This window comes from Xenopus laevis, chromosome 3S (assembly GCF_017654675.1).
Source record: "Xenopus laevis strain J_2021 chromosome 3S, Xenopus_laevis_v10.1, whole genome shotgun sequence".
Taxonomy (NCBI): domain Eukaryota; kingdom Metazoa; phylum Chordata; class Amphibia; order Anura; family Pipidae; genus Xenopus; species Xenopus laevis.
Genome location: NC_054376.1, coordinates 101,723,113 through 101,741,042, shown reverse-complemented (window position 1 = coordinate 101,741,042; position 17,930 = coordinate 101,723,113). Strand labels below are relative to the sequence as shown.

The window sequence follows — 17,930 nt, the reverse complement described above, 5'->3', positions numbered from 1 at the left end:
AGTAGAACATGTAGGTTCTGTGTAAGAGGTGCACACATCTTTACACAGGAAAAAAAATACTTGCACACACACGTAATTCATATCACCATTCAACAAAATAGGCATGTTATGCACTTTTACCAGCAATGCAGTAGTCCTTCCTTGAAATGCCTTGGCCAATCTTGTATCTTAGTCCAGACATGAGTGGAGAGTAAAGACACAGGTGGCAAGAGGAATGGCTAACATGTCAAAATATAGGTTAGGAGAGGAAAGTAGGTCTGAGAAAGAAAAATTGGAGAGAGCAAAAACGAATTGGGTCAAGGGAAAAAAGTGAATTGCTAAACACAGGCACCTTCTGTACTGAGTGTATCCCATTAAGCCATATAAATAGCTGGATATAATAGGCAACATATTCTCAGTGGATTAATAAGTAGGTCTATTATTTGACTTCCTGTACTATGGCACTATACTTAGTATGGGTGTTGTAGGAGACCTAAATTCTCATTTATAACAGCAAAGGCGGCTAGATATCAAATATTTGAAAACAGTAAACAAGGGTTTAAAAAGGCATTCAGGGATATTCAAATGTATGATGATGCTCCAGGCTTTAGCTTGCATTGCCTTGACTTAACCAAGGATCAATGTATCTGGGGACTAAACAATGGCTGGCTATTTCTCAATGGAAGTAAGCTAAACATCAGACTGACACTTGAAGTAGCAACTGCAGATGCTCCCATATATTGAAATTAGGTCAATCAGGGCCTTACTGGATTTGCAAACAGTTAAGGCTAGCCTCATGGGAGCAGCACTGCTCAACTCAGTGGACCATAGACAACCACTGCCCTTTGAAATTTGCTGGAAAAGTTCAAGGGGCACATTTACTTAGCTTGAGTGAAGGAATAGAAGAAAAAATACTTCTAATGTTTTTTTGGGCTACTTCGACCATCGAATTGGCTACTTCGACCTTCGACTTTTTTTTGATCGAAGGAATTTCGTTCGATCGATGGATTAAAATCCTTCGAAATGTTCGATTCGAAGGATTTAATCGTTCGATCAAACGATTATTCATTCGATCGTTCGATCAAACGAATAGCGGTAAATCCTTAGACTTCGATATTCGAAGTCGAAGGATTTAACTTCGACAGACGAATATTGAGGGTTAATTAACCCTAGATATTCGACCCTAAGTAAATGTGCCCCTAAGTGTTCTTCCTTAAAATGAATCTTCATCTTTGAATCTCATTGAAGAACATGGCTTGTTCCCCTTAAACAACTTAACTGTGCTCTTGCTAACAGCACTTCATAAATTTAGTGACTTCCCATTAGGCTATTCTAAAAAATTCATGTGCATGCTGAGATCTTCTGCTTAGCAGTTACACGCAAGAAAGCTATTAGGAAAAGTGGTAGCAACACCCATATGTTTTGCTGTCACAGAAGAAAGGGTAACGGAAAGCTGTCATAGGCAGTTTTGCCATAATTCAATAAGATAGGCATGTAAATAAATAAAAAAGGATGCAGGCCTAACTCACTCAGAGATTCTGGAAGTCAAGTTACTGTCCCTTTTCCCATATGTAAACACACAGCAACCCAAAACCTAAACTCTGAACATTATTCAGGGCAGTTGAGCTTTATTTTTTCGCTTAAAACTTCATATTGCGCAGCCCTAATCAAGTCGTTACAAAAGAGAAAATACTAATTTAATTAATTCACCTCTATATCAAGGGCCCAGCATTCTTTCTTATCCCTTTGGGTCTTATTACTTTGGCGTATTCCCTGTATTTATTTCTGTTGATCCTTCCTGTTTTTGTATTAGGCCAGTGGCACTGAAGCAGTGATGGAGCTGTGCAGTGGTTCGATAATTTATTACTGAACTCTGCACATCCCCCTACCTCTTTTTATTTACCCACTGAATTTAACATATTAGGATCCAGAATGAATAGCTTTAAAGCCAAGATGTCAATCTGGGCATATCATAATATGCCTTTAAATTAATTTAAGAATGTGCATCCTTCAATAAAGCATTGCCTTGAAGCTTTGATGGACACTCAAATGTGAAATGCTTTAAACAGAGGGCTGAAAACTCAGAGAGATTTAATATAGTTAGGAAGTTTGTGTGTGACCTTGTACTGTAAAATTGCTAGATGTTTAGTGCCTGAAGAGAATCGTTGCTATCAGGTAATCTTTTAATATTAAAGAACCAAGCCATATCTCTCTATCTCATGTCCCTCTGGCAGCTCATTCCATTTGCCCATGCCCCTTCTGATCACAAGGTGTACAGAAGGACACTGATATTTAATATCCTGTCAGGGAGATAAGCCATGACAACCCTTTTTTTTCCACAAGATAAAACAAGATACTGTGTGCTTTCTCTTTATTCATGCTACCTAAATTAGTAAGAGGGTGGTTCTGTGCTGGATCGCAGATTTTATGGCCCCGTTTAAATATGATTAATCTATAAACAGCAAAAAGCTGAGGATATGTATTGGTCTCAAGTTGGGTAAAAAATTAAAATCTGAAATTAGAAGGTTGCAGTATCCCCAAAATTCTCAAAAATATTCTAAATTGAGACCCTTCTCTTTTTCCCATGATTAATATGCCCCCTTTTTGTGTATAAGATGTAGCTTTCAAAGAGTGCATTTAAAGGAGAACTAAACCCTCCCTACCAAACCCCCCCCCTAAACTTGCAGGCATTGCCCCCTCCCCTCTCCCTCCCCACAATGTACTTTAGTGTAAAAAAAACCCTTTAAACAATTCTGACTGTTAAATACAGAGAAGTGCAGTGGAGCTCCCAGTCGCCAACTTCTGGCTCTTCGTATAGTCTCCGGGTCTTTTTGCCAACATGAAATCCTGCCAACACATGCACAGTTCAGCCAAGTCATGAATCGGCTTCAAAGACTATATGAAGAGCCAGAATATGGAGAGACTCGGAGCTCCACTGCACCTCTCTGCATTTAACAGTCAGAATTGTTTAAAGGGTTTTTTTACACTAAAGCACATCGCAGGGAGGAAGATGGTAGGGGGCAATGCCTGCAAGTTTAGGGAGGCTTTTGGTAGGGGGTTTAGTTCTCGTTTAAATGCACTTCATGGTTTCCCAGTTAAACTTGGCTTACTTTGTCATCAACCCTATTTTGCTGAAAAACTTCCTAAACAGATTGATGACTCATTAATGCATACACTGCTTTATAGATGTGTAGCTATGTGTAACATGCTGAAATGAAAACACTGAATTTTTTAAGCCTGTTTTTTTTTTTTGCATTTTATATAATGTATTTACTCCTCTATTTCCTGTCTACTAGACATCATTAAGCAAATGAATTTTTAAGGCCCTCTAAAAAGTTCTTTGTTTCTGTATCAATCTTATAGTATGGTCTGAAGAAGAAAGAAGAGAAAGAAGCAGAAGAAAAAGCAGCTCTGGAGCAGCCTTGTGAGGGCAGTTTGACGCGCCCTAAGAAAGCTATTCCAGCTGGTTGTGGAGATGATGATGATGAAGAAGAAGAAAGCATTTTGGACACTGTACTCAAGTATCTCCCAGGACCACTTCAGGACATGTTTAAAAAGTAACCATGACAAACAACATTTTGGGACTTCTGCTCCAGCCAAACTCACGTTCTGCTATAAGCAAAAGGAAAGCTAATCAAATCCTTGACTAAAAGAAATTCTGTCACAAAAGCACACACTCAGTATATGACTAAGGACACACAGACAAATCCCTGCATACAGATGCATTGGCCCACATATGTTTACAGATGATATTTATCTTACTGACTTGTTTTTTGTTTTTAGAAATGACTCTCTTACTGCCTATATTATGTTGTATGGACCAAATTTGTCACTGCTATTTAAAATCCAGTAGTGATGAGGTTTACAAACCTGCCCACTTTGTAGCTAAACGAAAAATGTGCAAAGAAGGGTAGGAACCAAGGGAACAAGGGGTTAAATTCACCCTGCATTTATTTGCTAAATGATAACTGCCTAAAATAGCTTGAGCACTATAATCAAATCCATCTAATAAGAAAGAGTGCTGAAAACATGCCTCCGGTGAGGGTACAAGGAGATTAAAAGTGACGAGTTCAGCTGTAGATCCACTCTCTTGTCATATGTTTGGGAAAAGCCTATGGAGAAACCAAGTTGTATTTCCATTGGTCCTTTACTCAGCATGTTGGATTTGTGTCACTTTTTACTCATCTTTCCTTGTCTCTGCCAAACTATCGAAACCTGCACTAGATCTCTCTCTGACAATGTCTTTCTGACGCCTTTCCTAAAGAGATGGAAACATTGTGCATTCCTACACACTAATAAACAACCAATGGTGCGACATATTATAGACCAATCTAAACTGTACATCTTTTTTTTCCAACGGTTGTCCTTGATAAGACAAAAATGAAAGAGTTATTGAGGACTCGAGCTGAACCTCACATGGACTCTGATATGGACCAAAAGACTTCTGTTTTAGATTTTTATGACTGTAATGCTGATTGCATGCTTAGGGGGAAAATATGTATGGGTTTGATGCCTTTTTTGAAAATTACGAGCACTGTCTGTCCTATTCCATAAAACACATTAGGAGGCACATTTACTTAGGGTCGAATATCGAGGGTTAATTAACCCTCGATATTCGACTGTCGAAGTTAAATCCTTCGACTTCGAATATCGAAGTCGAAGGATTTACCGCAATTCGTTTGAACGAACGAACTAAGGAAAAATCTTTCGATCGAATGATTAAATCCTTTGAATCGTATGATTCGAAGGATTTTAATCCATCGATCGAACGATTTACCTTCGACCAGAAATTTGTTAGAAAGCCTATGGGGACCTTGATGTTCAGTAGGTTTTACTTGGCGAAGTAGGGGGTCGAAGTTTTTTTTAAAGAGACAGTACTTCGACTATCGAATGGTCGAACAATTTTTAGTTCGATTCGAAGTAGCCAATTCGATGGTCGAAGTAGCCAAAAAAACTTTAGAAATTCTAAATATTTTTTCTTCTATTCATTCAATCGAGCTAAGTCAGTGTCGGACTGGCCCGGCGGTATACCGGGAAAAAACCCGGTGGGCCCCGACCCTCGTGGGCCCCCGCCGGGCCAGAACCTTTTTTTGGAAAAAAAATGTTTTATTTTCGGCGATGCGCAGCGCCGAGTGGCGTTGTTGCGCATGCGCGCCGAACTGAGTTATTGCGCATGCGCGCCAAACGCCGTTGTTGCGCATGCGCGCCGAACGGCTGGCCCGACGGGTTTTAGTAGGGGGGCGGGGGGGCCCTGGACAGCAGTCCCGGTGGGCCCCGGGCCCCCCAGTCCGACCCTGAGCTAAGTAAATGTGCCCCTAACTGTTTAAATCTGTAACATAAAAACTTGACTAAAGGTGGCCATACACGGGCAGATTAAAGCTGCCGATATCGGTCCTTTAGTCTGATTGTGTCATCCAATATTGGCCAGCCGTTAGTGGGCATATCGGGTTAAGATCGGCTCGTTTGGCAACCTTGCCAAAGATCAGATCTTATAGTGTATGGCCACCTTAATACTTTGTTTTAGTATATCCATTCATATATGTCTGTACATACCCGCTTCTTCTTTTGTTTGCTGTTCCTCTTGCTCATACAATGGACAGGATGTTTAATCCAGTAACCACTGCTTTGGTTTTTTTCTGTGATCAAACCAAAGTGATATGTCACTTTATACGTCCTTGTGTTGTTGTAATCTTCACATTTGCTTTTAGTTTGTTTCAGTGCCACTTAGATCATTGATTTGGTTGTCATGGACCAAACAGTAGATAAAAAAAATTATACTTTTTTCCTTGAGTAAAATTGTTTTTGTAAATGTAATGCACTAATAAGAAGTACAAACTGCTACTGAGACATTCCAGAAGGGTAATGCATGAGTATATGTAATGAATATTAACGAAGCTCTCCATTAGAGAGCTGTTATTTTAATATGTTTTATGGCATAAGGCTGCTGTGCTGTATCCCACTGCTAACAGCATTATACCAAAAGGATAGGGAGGGATGTGCCCATGGAAAGCATGCTCTACCCTAAAAGAAATAGGAAAGCGATTTATGTGGCTATGGACACCAGAAAATGTAATTAAATGGGTTCTTTCCTGGATTCCATGTGGAAAGTGGCACAACAGACCTGTGAAAGAAAATATAATTAAAATAACTTATTTTTCTATGTGATTTGGATATATTTCATATCCACTCTGCATTCACAGGTAGACTATTGTAAGCCTATGAGTTCCGTTCAAACCTGCAGCTACCAGTGACTAACTGGGGAATGTCATAGGCTATAATTGAGTTTACTCTTAATGTGGACCTGTTGCAAATGTTTTTTCCTCCATTAAATAGGTTTTTACCTATGGACAAGGATTTCTCAATGGAGTATCAAAACTGGGGTCAGGTTTGTAATTCGAGATGTAAATATCTTAAAACAGACAAACAACATCTTAGTTAAAGGGCAGTAAAATGTATATTCATTTTTTTCAATTTTTTTTAATTTTTAGGAAATAAAATAAGGCAGTTTGAATTGAGCTAGACTCATCAAGTTTTAGGGCAATCGCTCTTTAAAAAAAATAGGAATGGTACATGCCATGTGCTTGAAGGTTTCATGTGAAACAAAAATACTGCATGTGCCCCAAAGAACATACGTTTTATGTGCTTTCATGACAATTACATTTGAGGACTCAGCTGATGTACAAGAGGGAAGACATTTACAGAAATGATTTTAAAGATATGGATTCTTTTTGCATGAAGTTTGGGACTTAAAAAACGGAACATTTTATTTAATATTCCAGCTGAAAACTGAGTAAAGGTTGCAAAATGTTTATTCTGAACCCCAACAGAGCCTCACTTGGCCTTTACCTACCATTTTGTTGAAATTTATACTTATGAGGTATGGAAGGAAGTTCATACAGTATTTTACTGATAAATAAAACAGTCATTATTGCATTAGGACAGGATATAGAGAAGCCATCAGAGTGAAGGTAACTGTGTCCTGCCCTAATTCAATGAAGATCATTTTATCTGTGAATTGCTTTTGGGCATTATTGCAGTATAAGTAGGCACAGTATACAGTACAATTGCACCAGTTTGCTATTCTAGATTGTAGGCAGAAATGCATGGTGCAAAATGCACTTATATGGGTGTTTAATCCATAAATTCTGCATGAGCCTTCTAAAGATCTACCTCCTGCCCGTGTTTGTAGTGGGGCACCAAAACTGAAATTATGCTTTTTTTTTTAACTGATCTTGGTGTTGAGGAATGGCTCCTTGGCCATGTTTTTTTTTCCTTCAAGAGATAGAAAACATTCCACTCGGGGTTTCTTTGTGCTATTTAATAAATCTGCCCCAGTTTTTATCCTCTACCTTACTAGCTTTTTTATTATTAGCACAATTTCTCACAGATGCTGACTGGTTTCACTAAAGAATAATGTATCTACAGTTCTGTCAAAATTCTAGATACTGTATGTTTCTGTATGGGTCTGTGAACCTTCCAAATTCCTTTTTTACGGGTGGGCAAAGTGAGTTGTACCTCTTTCATTTTTGTATGATGCTATCTGAGAGCATAGTATATTCCTCACAGAAATTAAGTGACCAATCTACTGTTTATACATATATATATATATATATATTATATGTGTCTGTGTGTGTCCCTTATGTATAAATGTGTTGATGTTACATGTTATTACTCATATTATTGTTTCTTTATGTCACATGTAGTCTTTGTTTCATGCATGCTCTTTTCACACAGTAATCACAGAACACTAAGCTGCACAGGTCACATGACTGGGAATGACCAGCAAGTGACCAGTCATTGAAGCCGTGGGGCTTCTGTAGGAGATAAAGCCATAAAGTCATTATTTGTCATCTTGTAAACTGTGTTCCTCATTTGCAAATGTATGGTTTTTCTACATGAACTTTAAAAGATTCATGTACTAGAGCTAGAATGCTACAAGCAATCAACTTCATTTTTACCTTAATAAGAAGAGCTGCTGATATGCTACAGCAAGAGATATCACACACTTTGTAAAAAACATTATACACAATGTATATTGATAAACAACTCAACTGATTTCTTTATTATTTTCCAATTTGCTAAAAATGCCATTTGGGAACATAATCGTTACTTAGTAGTGCTGTAGCCCAGCAGGTAAATGCTTAGTGCTAAAAACATCCAAGAGAAAATAGTAATACAGCTAATGGTAATTCATAGACGGTGAAAAAAATATTACATGAGATATCTGCCCTTGGTAGAGAGTTTCCCTAGAGCAGGCATGTCCACCTGAAGGACCTCTATGAGATCTTTGTGCCCAGGCCATTTGGGAACATCATCATTACTTAGTAGTGCTGTAGCCCAGCAGGCAAATACTTAGTGCTAAAAAAATCCAAGAGAAAATAGTAATACGGCTAATGGTAATTCATAGACGGTGAAAAAAATATTACAACAAGATATCTGCCCTTGGTAGAGCGTTTCCCTAGAGCAGGCATGTCCACCTGAAGGACCTCTATGAGATCTTTGTGCCCAACCTGCTCAAGGTGTTTTTTAAATATGGTATACCGTATCCTTCTTGAAAAGCTTCTGAAATGATTTCATAAACACTAAAGGAAATCAGTTGTTATTAAATACATCTAAATGAATAACTCAGTGCTCTTTACCATGGCATGACTTTGCTGAGCTTCACCGCTATGATATAACTTGGTTTAAATGATTGGAAATTCATTTCTAAGTCTCATTTTCAAACATTTATTTAAAGTTACTGGAGGCCATTTAAGAAGTGTGTGCTATGGAAATGAAAACACCGCCCCTGTCATCTATATAAGTCTATCCTATTTGGGTCTTGGCTTGTTGACAACTACTGTAGCACCAAAATGCCTATTCTTGTGTGACTTCTGCCATCAATGGGTTATCATTGCTGCCTTGTAGTGCTGGGCACTATCTGCAAGGAGTGTTTGTGTGCTCTTCCTGGGTTTGCATGGGGTTATTTTGGTTTTCGGCCACTCAAAAACACGTAGACACGTTCATTGGCTACTGATGAAATTGGCCCTAGTGTGTATGAATGTGATATGAACCTTAGTTTGTAAGCTCCATTGGGGCAAGGACTGGCATGAATTCTGAATAATCTCTGTAAAGCGCTGTATATCATGCCGGCACTATATAAATATAGAATTAAACTATTGATATTTAATGTCATAGTCAGTGGATTTATTGGGACTATTGTTGGACTCTTTCTGTCATAACCTAACAAAGGCCACATGGGGTAATGGTAACAGTATCAAATACAAGGGCAAATTACTTTTGTCCATATAAGGGAAGAGGAGCCAGAAAAAATCCCAACAAGTTACTCCATTTGTTGCTTATTCTGCCTCAATTTTAGTCTATGATAACTACATTCCCTTCAGAAAATGACACTAATCACCAGAAAGCCGTTAATACTTACAGAGCACACGTTTAAGACATGAAGCTGCCTCAACCAAAGCAAGTGCTTATTGTAACAACAAAGTTTCTAACCAACTGCTGAACATAAGTTTAATTACATACTCTCATACTGTTGTAAAAAAGCAGTACAACATGTCAACCAACTGAACAGATTTAAAGAGAAGTTGCATGAATACTGGTATGGGACCTGTTATCCAGAATGCTTAGGACCTGGGGTTTTTATTTAAATATTAAATAAAAAATAAATTAAATAGGCTGGTTTTGCTTCCAATAAGGATTCATTACATCTTAGTTGGGATCGAGTACAAGGTACTGTTTTATTATTACAGAGAAAAAGGAAATCATTTTTAAAGATTTGGATTATTTGATTATAATGGAGTCTATGGGAGACAGCATTTCCGAGCTCTCTGGATAACTGGTTTACGGATAACGGATCCCATACCTGTACACATTTTATTTGAGCAAACACCACATCTACTGTACATTACATTAGTCAACATTTTTGTCTCCAGTAGGCTGACTGATCCAAATGCTCACAGGTAAAAATGCATTCTATTCCTTATTTGATTTATAGCGAACTGTGTACAAAATACATTTTGGATGGAAGGCTTTTTTTTTTTTTAGCAATTTTGATTCATTTTTATGGATCAGAAAAGTATTTTGTTCTGTTGATAGCAGCTCTCTCAGCTTCACACATTACTGGTTTTTAATTTTTATCAATGAAACCACTAGAATTGCGATCGGATGTTTTCTGCACTGCATTTATTACACTGAGTTTTTCCTTTGGTGGTGGTGAGGTGCTTCTTAGATTCCAGCAGCTACAGAAAATCATAGGTAAATTAGCCTGGTATATGTAACAACAATTGTCTTAAAACCTTTAAAATATATCAAAACAGAAAGAATAGATATAGTAACAGTAAGTGGCGCTGTCACCATTTCTTTGCAAGACATGATTAGAAACTCCTTCAGAACAACCCTAATGTATACAGTATTCAATGACCCTTTCTTAGAAAATCATCACGCATGAGTTATTCCTGACACAGCAATATTAAATTGTATGGATATAGAAAGAGACCTGCTGAGAAATTCATAGGAAGTCAGAAGTGGTGAGATAAATACATTGGCAAATGAACTGAATACGGAGTGAAATGGTAGCTTAAATGATTATAAAGTTATCAGCTGCCCATAGATATCAACATCAGTTCAGCTCTCTCTTTCGCTCAGGCGCTACAGAAAGATATTTCAGGTTGTCTCTGTAGCAGGTTAAGCCCCATGCTTTCACTAGCTGAGTTTCCACCACAACTGGCTCTGGATAGTTGATGATAAAGGATGGTCCTCACAAGCCATTACTTACTAGGGAATAAGGGAGAAAGGTTGAATGATCTGATTCTGAATTTCAATCAACTGTAAAATGCATTTCATTTCAGGGAGGTCCAAAGGAACACTGGTTATGCTAGGCACTTCATTTACTGAATTAATGAGGTTACAAATTGATTGATTAATTGGTCTTGAAAATCATTACATTTTGCCATGCTATCAGTGAGAGACATCATTCACACAGAGTCAATTCTTAAAGTGCAGAGCAGATATAGCTGAATGGGGATTTTAAAGTGGTGGCAGATGTACAATTAAAACACCCATCATCCTCCGGAGGAGGACACTGGACAACCTTGGGAGCTGCACATATGTAGATTAACTGATCTGAAAAAGCAATCCAGGTGAGGTCAACTCAAGTCTGTTTTATATGGTAAGTGCATTTTCAATGAGACTATTTCCACTATTTTCCATATTCAGTCTCTGACAGGATTTTGGTATTCATTATATTCCCAGCTAAATGAATTTAGTTCTCCCAGACTCTGGAAATGACTTGGTTTCCAGGTCAGTATCTTACCCAAAGACTTATTTAAACATGGTTACTTGTTACACCTCATTTGCTATGGATACAGTTCCGCAAGTGCTGAAAGCTAAGTGCACCATACACGAATCACCATACCCACACAAGAGGTACAGGGCAACTCTGCACCTAATACTTGCCCTGACTTGTGTGTACAGAGTTTCAAATGGCAGCTTAAATTAGCTTGTGTGTGACAGTGCTATGCACTGCAAAGAATAACTGAGATACATTTGTCTCACAAAAAATGGTGGTTTCCACTTGTCTTTCTTTGTTCCACTTTGGACCTGCATTTTTTCCTGGGGGAATAGTAAATGATCCCTTACAGGTTGAAGGTGCTACAGAGAAATGTCATCTGTTTTTTAGTAGACGTAAAAGAACATAACCCCTTGCATAGCTGTACTATCAAAAAGATCTGTTGACATAATGAAAATATGAACACATTTTTAATTGCTTGCAGTCTTGATTAAGTCAAAATAAAATATACTTCGCAATATTCCTAATACATTTTTGTGTTTCTCGATTTCCTGTGTTAAGATATCAACTGAATGTTTTAATCAGGTTTTGTATGACAGGGATGATGTTGCTTAAAGGAGAAGGAAAGTCTTTGTGCACTTGGGGGTGCCAAATGTTTGGCACCCCAAGTGATTGTATTGTCTTACCTGAAACCCCAGGTAAAAAAGGAACAAATTAAAAAGTATTCCCTGGTGCCCCTCAGTGCCATTATACATAAGTGGCTTGTGCAGATTTTTGGCTGCATTTACTGTAAATGCTTACTAAGCAGAGTTAACTTGAATGATACAAAGCAGATTAAATGTTTAGGATGTAATGTACATAGTGATGGGCGAATTTATTCGCCAGGCGCGAATTCGCAACGAATTTGCGCGATTCGCGCCGAGCGAATAAATTCGCAAAACGCCCGCGAAAATTCGGGCGTAAAAAACAGGCGCCGGCGCCAAGAACGGGCGCCGGCGTCAAAAACGAGACGCCGGCGCCGTTTCGCGAATTTTTCGCCGTTTCGCGAATTTCGCGCGAAATTCGCAAATTTTTCGGCGAAGCGAAACGGCGCAAATTCGCCCATCACTAAATGTACACAATAACTCACAGTGTTATACAGAATGTATCAGTAAGGGTATTGGGTTCCAATGTTCAATACTGTTATTGGAAGATAAACTGTGCCATATCTGATAAAATAATATGAAAATTTCACTAGTGGCAAAGCCAAGCCAAACTAAAAATTATGGGGTGCAAATGGATGTTCATTTGTTATTATCGACAAAGCACATGAGAGTTTTGGTTTGCCTTGCTACTTGTCATTCTTTATTTTCCTAAATCCCTCCCCATCTGTCCTGCTAACATCTATTTTATTCATAAATCTGCATTCATTCTTGTGTACACCCTCTTTCCTTGTTCTTTGTCTCACCTACTTATTATCTCTTTTCTTCAGTCCATGGTGTATTATTATAAAAGCAATTAGTGGATCTTCATGTTCTCCATTCTCTTTAGAATCAATTAACTAATTAAGAGCATGTCCTCTGGCAGAAATTGAACTTAATACCCTGGCAAGCTCTTTTATTTTAAATGGTACTTTTTCTCTCCTGCCTGAATTCATCACAAGATTCTATAGTATTATTATGTAATATTTTTGTAATATAGTTGCTTTGTACATGGGTGTGCATTTGCATGCCTCTCTGTGATTCAAGCACAGGCTATTGTTGGACATTAGATATACACTGTATCAAAAGGTGAGAACACATCTGAAGGATGTAGGTTTAGACTACTGCTATTTCATTCCAGGTGTGTAAAATGACACCTCCAGGCCCCCCTGCTGCAAATATTATCCCCTTGCAAATACCCACACCCTAGATACACATATCAGGCCAGATACAAGGCCATGGGGGATATCATCCTAATAGGGTCAATCCACCATGTTATGTTATTCTGCATGAAAATGTTCTTACTTCCATATGGTTGCAGTACCAACATACCAGTCCAACATATTCAGCCATGGAGGGAAGTACCACCCTATCCAGTCTGTGCACTTCTAATGATACTAAATAACTATTAAAGGGGGTGTGGCCTCCATGGAGAGTGGATAGGATGCACTAGCTCCGTGCTCCCCAAAGGGGAACCTAATTCTGCGTAATATCGGGTAAAACTTGGAGCCGCCTGATCGAAGAAGCATCCCGGGTCACGATTTGTGGCTCTGATGGTGCAGAAAAGTTGACGAATATACACAGTGAGGTCTCTCATTTCTCCATTCACCATGCAAAAACAAAATGGCGCATGAGTCCCAAACACTGCGCTCCAGTCCGGAGGAAATACCGGACATTGGGGATGCTGCCGCGGGGAAATCAGCGCGCTTCACCAGAGACCCGATAAGTCCCCAGCAAAACAAGGGACATCAAAACAACTGGCAGTAAAGGCTGACAGGACTGTACCCTCTGAACTAGCAACCCCACAAACATCCCCAGAACCCACTTTGACAGAAGTACTACATGCCATAACGTCAAACCACACCACTTTAGTGGGAAAAATAGACTAATTAACAACTGATTTTGCCATATTAATTCATAATATGCAAAAACTGAGAGTGAGAATGGGGGAGGTGGAAAGGAAGGTCAGTGATATGGAAGACTACACAGCACCACTTCCGAATCGCATAATGGCTACAGAAAAACAACTGGCAATGCTGGAAAGCAAGGCCGATGATTTGGAGAACCGCCTACGTCGCAACAATATAAGGATACTGGGTCTCCTGGAAAGGGCAGAAGGGCCAGACACAGAAAAAATTGTGGAACAGTGGTTGACAAGCACGTTCAGCCAAACAACGTTCTCCACAGCATTCATGGTGGAAAGAGCTCACAGAGTGCCGGGCAGACCCCCTCCACCGGGAGCACTCCCACTAATTGCCCACCTCCTGAATTACAGGGACAGAGATACTGCTCTAACGGTGGCACGAAAGGCGGCAGGAATATGAACAATAAGTACAATTAAGTGTGGATACCAATCCCCAATCACAGTTTATTTTACAATAGTTATGGGAGTAAACTCACCCCAAATGGTTATGGAGTGGGTAGGGAGGGTGTAAGAAAGAGCTAAAGTTGTGGGAACAGCATTAATTGTTTATGTTATTATGGTTTCTTGATGCATACAAATCTATACTGGACTGGTAGGAGTGTAGGACTCCCCCCCCCCCAAAAAAAAAGCTGTCCCTCCAGGACACAGTCAATTTACCCCTTGTTGCTATAATGGCAAAAATAATGTAATGGAATGTGAGAGATATGGGGGATGCGATAAAACTTACAGTAGATAAGCATTTGACTTTATTCAAAGGTATAGACCTCACAAACATCCTACAAGCAACCCATCGGGTGGGTGCAAAAACATTAGCACTGGAAAAACCTTGAAAAGGTTCAATGTACCACTCCCCCTTCTCTAGTTACTCCGTAGGGGTGTCCATACTATTAGCAAAATCCTGTCCACTCACAGTGGAAAACATAATTTCAGATAAAAATGGTAGATATGTCCTTCTCCATGGTACCTTGCAGGGTAAAAAACTTAATAAAGTTAATATCTCTGCACCTCCCCACACCTACGGAAGAATTCTTTGAGCAAGTAATGGGAAAAGCATTAAATCTACTGATAGCACCCCTTCTTCTTGTGGGAGACTTCAATGCAGTGGCTAACGCTGACCTAAATACACTTCACCCTCCCAGGTCATCCACATCACTCTTTAATAAATGAGTCGATGCCTTCAACATAGTGGACCTCTGCAGAGTGTGTAATCCAGGGATAAAGCAATTCACATGTTATTCCCCTGGGCACAATAACATGTCCAAAATTGATTTGGCATTGGGTTGCGCAGAAATGAATAAATGGATACAAATAGTAGAAATACTTACAGAGGTATCTCGGACCACTCCCACTCAATTAAATTACACAATTAACAACAGTATTAAAAACTTTATTGCTCTGAATGGAGAGGAAACCTCTGCAAATACTAAGTGGGATGCATTCAAAGCTTATATCAGGGGAGAATGTATTAGTAATATCAAGGAACTCACAAAGGCTTCACAAGTAGATATAGCCCAAAAAACCCAAAAGGCACAGGAGACAGAAGCAGCTCATATAGAACACCCCACGGAACAAACACATCAACAATAGCAAGTAGGCAATGAGCACTATAACTTGCTCAAATAGAACTTACATACTTTTTCAAAAAATTAATATATTTGAACACAGGAATAAGAACAGAAAATTGCTAGCAAAAAAAATGCAGCTAGCATGGCAATCTTGACAGTAAGATTATCAAATGGGGTAACAGTTTCCACCCCGCCAGAAATAAATCAGAGATTTACAGAATTTTACTCAGACTTATACAGCCGTAAGCTGAGCACCACTCCTGTTGAGATAAGGGACTATCTGATGGACATAGATATAGCAAAACTGGAGGCCTTTGACGCTGTGGAATGAGAGTATTTGTGGGCCATGATGAATAGAGTGGGAATACATCCAACACTAAATCAATTAGTCAATCAAGCACTTTATCAATCCCCTGTAGCTAAGCTGCGCACCAATACAAAACTGTCCTACCCCTTCTCAATCAATAGAGGCACCAGACAGGGCTGCCCCCTGTCCCCCTTACTTTTCGCAATTGCCAAGTTATCTCAATGTATGCAGATGACACCCTCCTATACCTACCTAACCCAAACCAGGCACTAGCATGTGCATTAGATATTATCAACACTCATACAATTTATGAGTTATAAGTTGCGCACAAGTTACTAATCATTTGCGAAGTTGCGCTAGCAATGTTAAGATCAGAGGTTCGAGGTTACGCATACGGAGTGCAGTTAAAGTACAATGGCCGTATATACAGCAGAAAACACATTACACTACACTAGGCCAGGGAATTTTTGTTCTTTTTCAGTCTATCACCCTATAAAAAGTAAAAGACGCCAGTGTTTTTTTTGGGACTTAGAAAAAATGTCAACTTTTTTTGAACCATCCCTATTTACTCTATTGCACTTCGCCTGGTCTGAGGTGGCGAAGTAAACTCTGGCCGCAAGAGGTTCACGAAAATCCGCATGTTGGTGAATTAGCGTAGTTACGTCCCCTCACCATAGCACAACTTCGCCTGGCGTAAGTGTGTGAAGTAGCGCTGGAGTAGGTCCACTTCACTAGCGAATTTACACCAGCACCCTTTAGTAAATCGGCAAAGTGCCAAAATGACTTCACGCTGGCGAATTTTCGCTAGCATTAGCCACTTCTCAAATGGGTGGACACCTTCAAATATTTGGGGGTATGGATACATGCTGACCTGAACAAATATACAGAGCTCAATATTCTACCCCAAATTAGATATATATAGAAACCAAAAAGGAAGCATGGGCTAACTTACCACTCTCCCTTAAAGGGAGAATAAATATATTTAAAATGATGACACTACCAAAATTAAATTACATATTCAGGCAATCCCCAATAATAATTCAAAATCAGATATTCTCTAAATTCAAAAGTCTCAAACTAACACTGTACTAGAATGGGGCCACCCCCAGACTTGCACTTGGTACTCTACAGCTACCAACCCAAAAAAAGGTTGCCTAGCAGCCCCAAATCTTCTCCTATATTATCTAGCATTGCAGCTGGTGGTGGTAAGGAAATGGGCTACATCAGATTATACAAATGCAGCAACAATTTGGGTTTTCAGAAAAATCATGACTTTCGGAGCATGTGCAGTTGTTTGGGACCAGAAGATTACTCCAACTGGCATGCGCTGAAACTCCGATTTGCTTCCGAAGTTTGCCGAAGAAAAGAAGATGGCTCCCATGAACTCCCGAGGACAGAATCTGCACAGAGGGGTAAGTAAAAAGTTAGGGCCATTTGTCCCGGGTACCAGGTAGGCTGGGGGGGGAGGGAAGGGGCTCTAGGTAGGGTTGAGGGGTAGGGGGTTTTAAGGTTTGGGTTGAATTCTCTTTTAAGCCTGTATATAACCTGCCTAACTGCTAGTTGATCCAGAGGAATGCGAAAAAAACATCCGAAGCCTCTCCAATTTGCCTCAGACAAAAATTTTATACATTTTTGATAAATTTGATACATTTTTCTTCATGTTTTGATTTAGAATCGAATGTGCATTATTCCCAATGCATTTGCATATAGGGAAATAAAAGCAATTATAAGGATTTTGAGCTTTATTAACATTTATAAACACATTGCTATTATGCTGAACACAACTGTATACGTTCTTAGCTGCTGATTCATGTATTGAAAAGATAGACAAAACATACCTGGTGCCTCACATGAAGCTTCTCTTTTAGCCCTAACAGTGAAATCTAGAGGCACAGACAGTACACATGCACCAGTCTCTTATACTGCAAATTATACTCTTGATTTCTGTGGTCCATTTCACCATCTGGAAACACAAAGGAAAATGACACCAGGCACTCAGCCATCTTTATATTCTGAGAGGACAAAAGAGAATTTGTAAAACAAAGCATCCGGATTTACTGGAAGGCAATAAAATGGCAAAAGCTGTATTTAGAGCTGCAACATGGACATGAGTGGGTGGGGGGTCTAGAGAACCCAAGAAAGTAACAAGAAAATCCCTTTGTATAATGAAATTAGAATAACACTGTAA

The 17,930-nt window shown here is 39.2% G+C and overlaps 1 protein-coding gene across 2 annotated transcripts in view; it reads left to right on the top strand.

Annotated features, from left to right (window-relative positions):
* The window catches only part of cplx2.S (complexin 2 S homeolog), a 96,932-nt gene extending 92,433 nt beyond the window's left edge, over positions 1–4,499 (top strand). For both annotated transcript variants that reach the window (XM_041588696.1, XM_018256124.2), the window contains exon 4: positions 3,343–4,499. In XM_041588696.1, coding sequence (XP_041444630.1) covers positions 3,343–3,540 — 198 coding nt within the window. In that variant the 3' untranslated portion in view covers positions 3,541–4,499. The remainder of the gene's footprint in view (positions 1–3,342) is intronic.
* Positions 4,500–17,930: the final 13,431 nt, after the last annotated feature.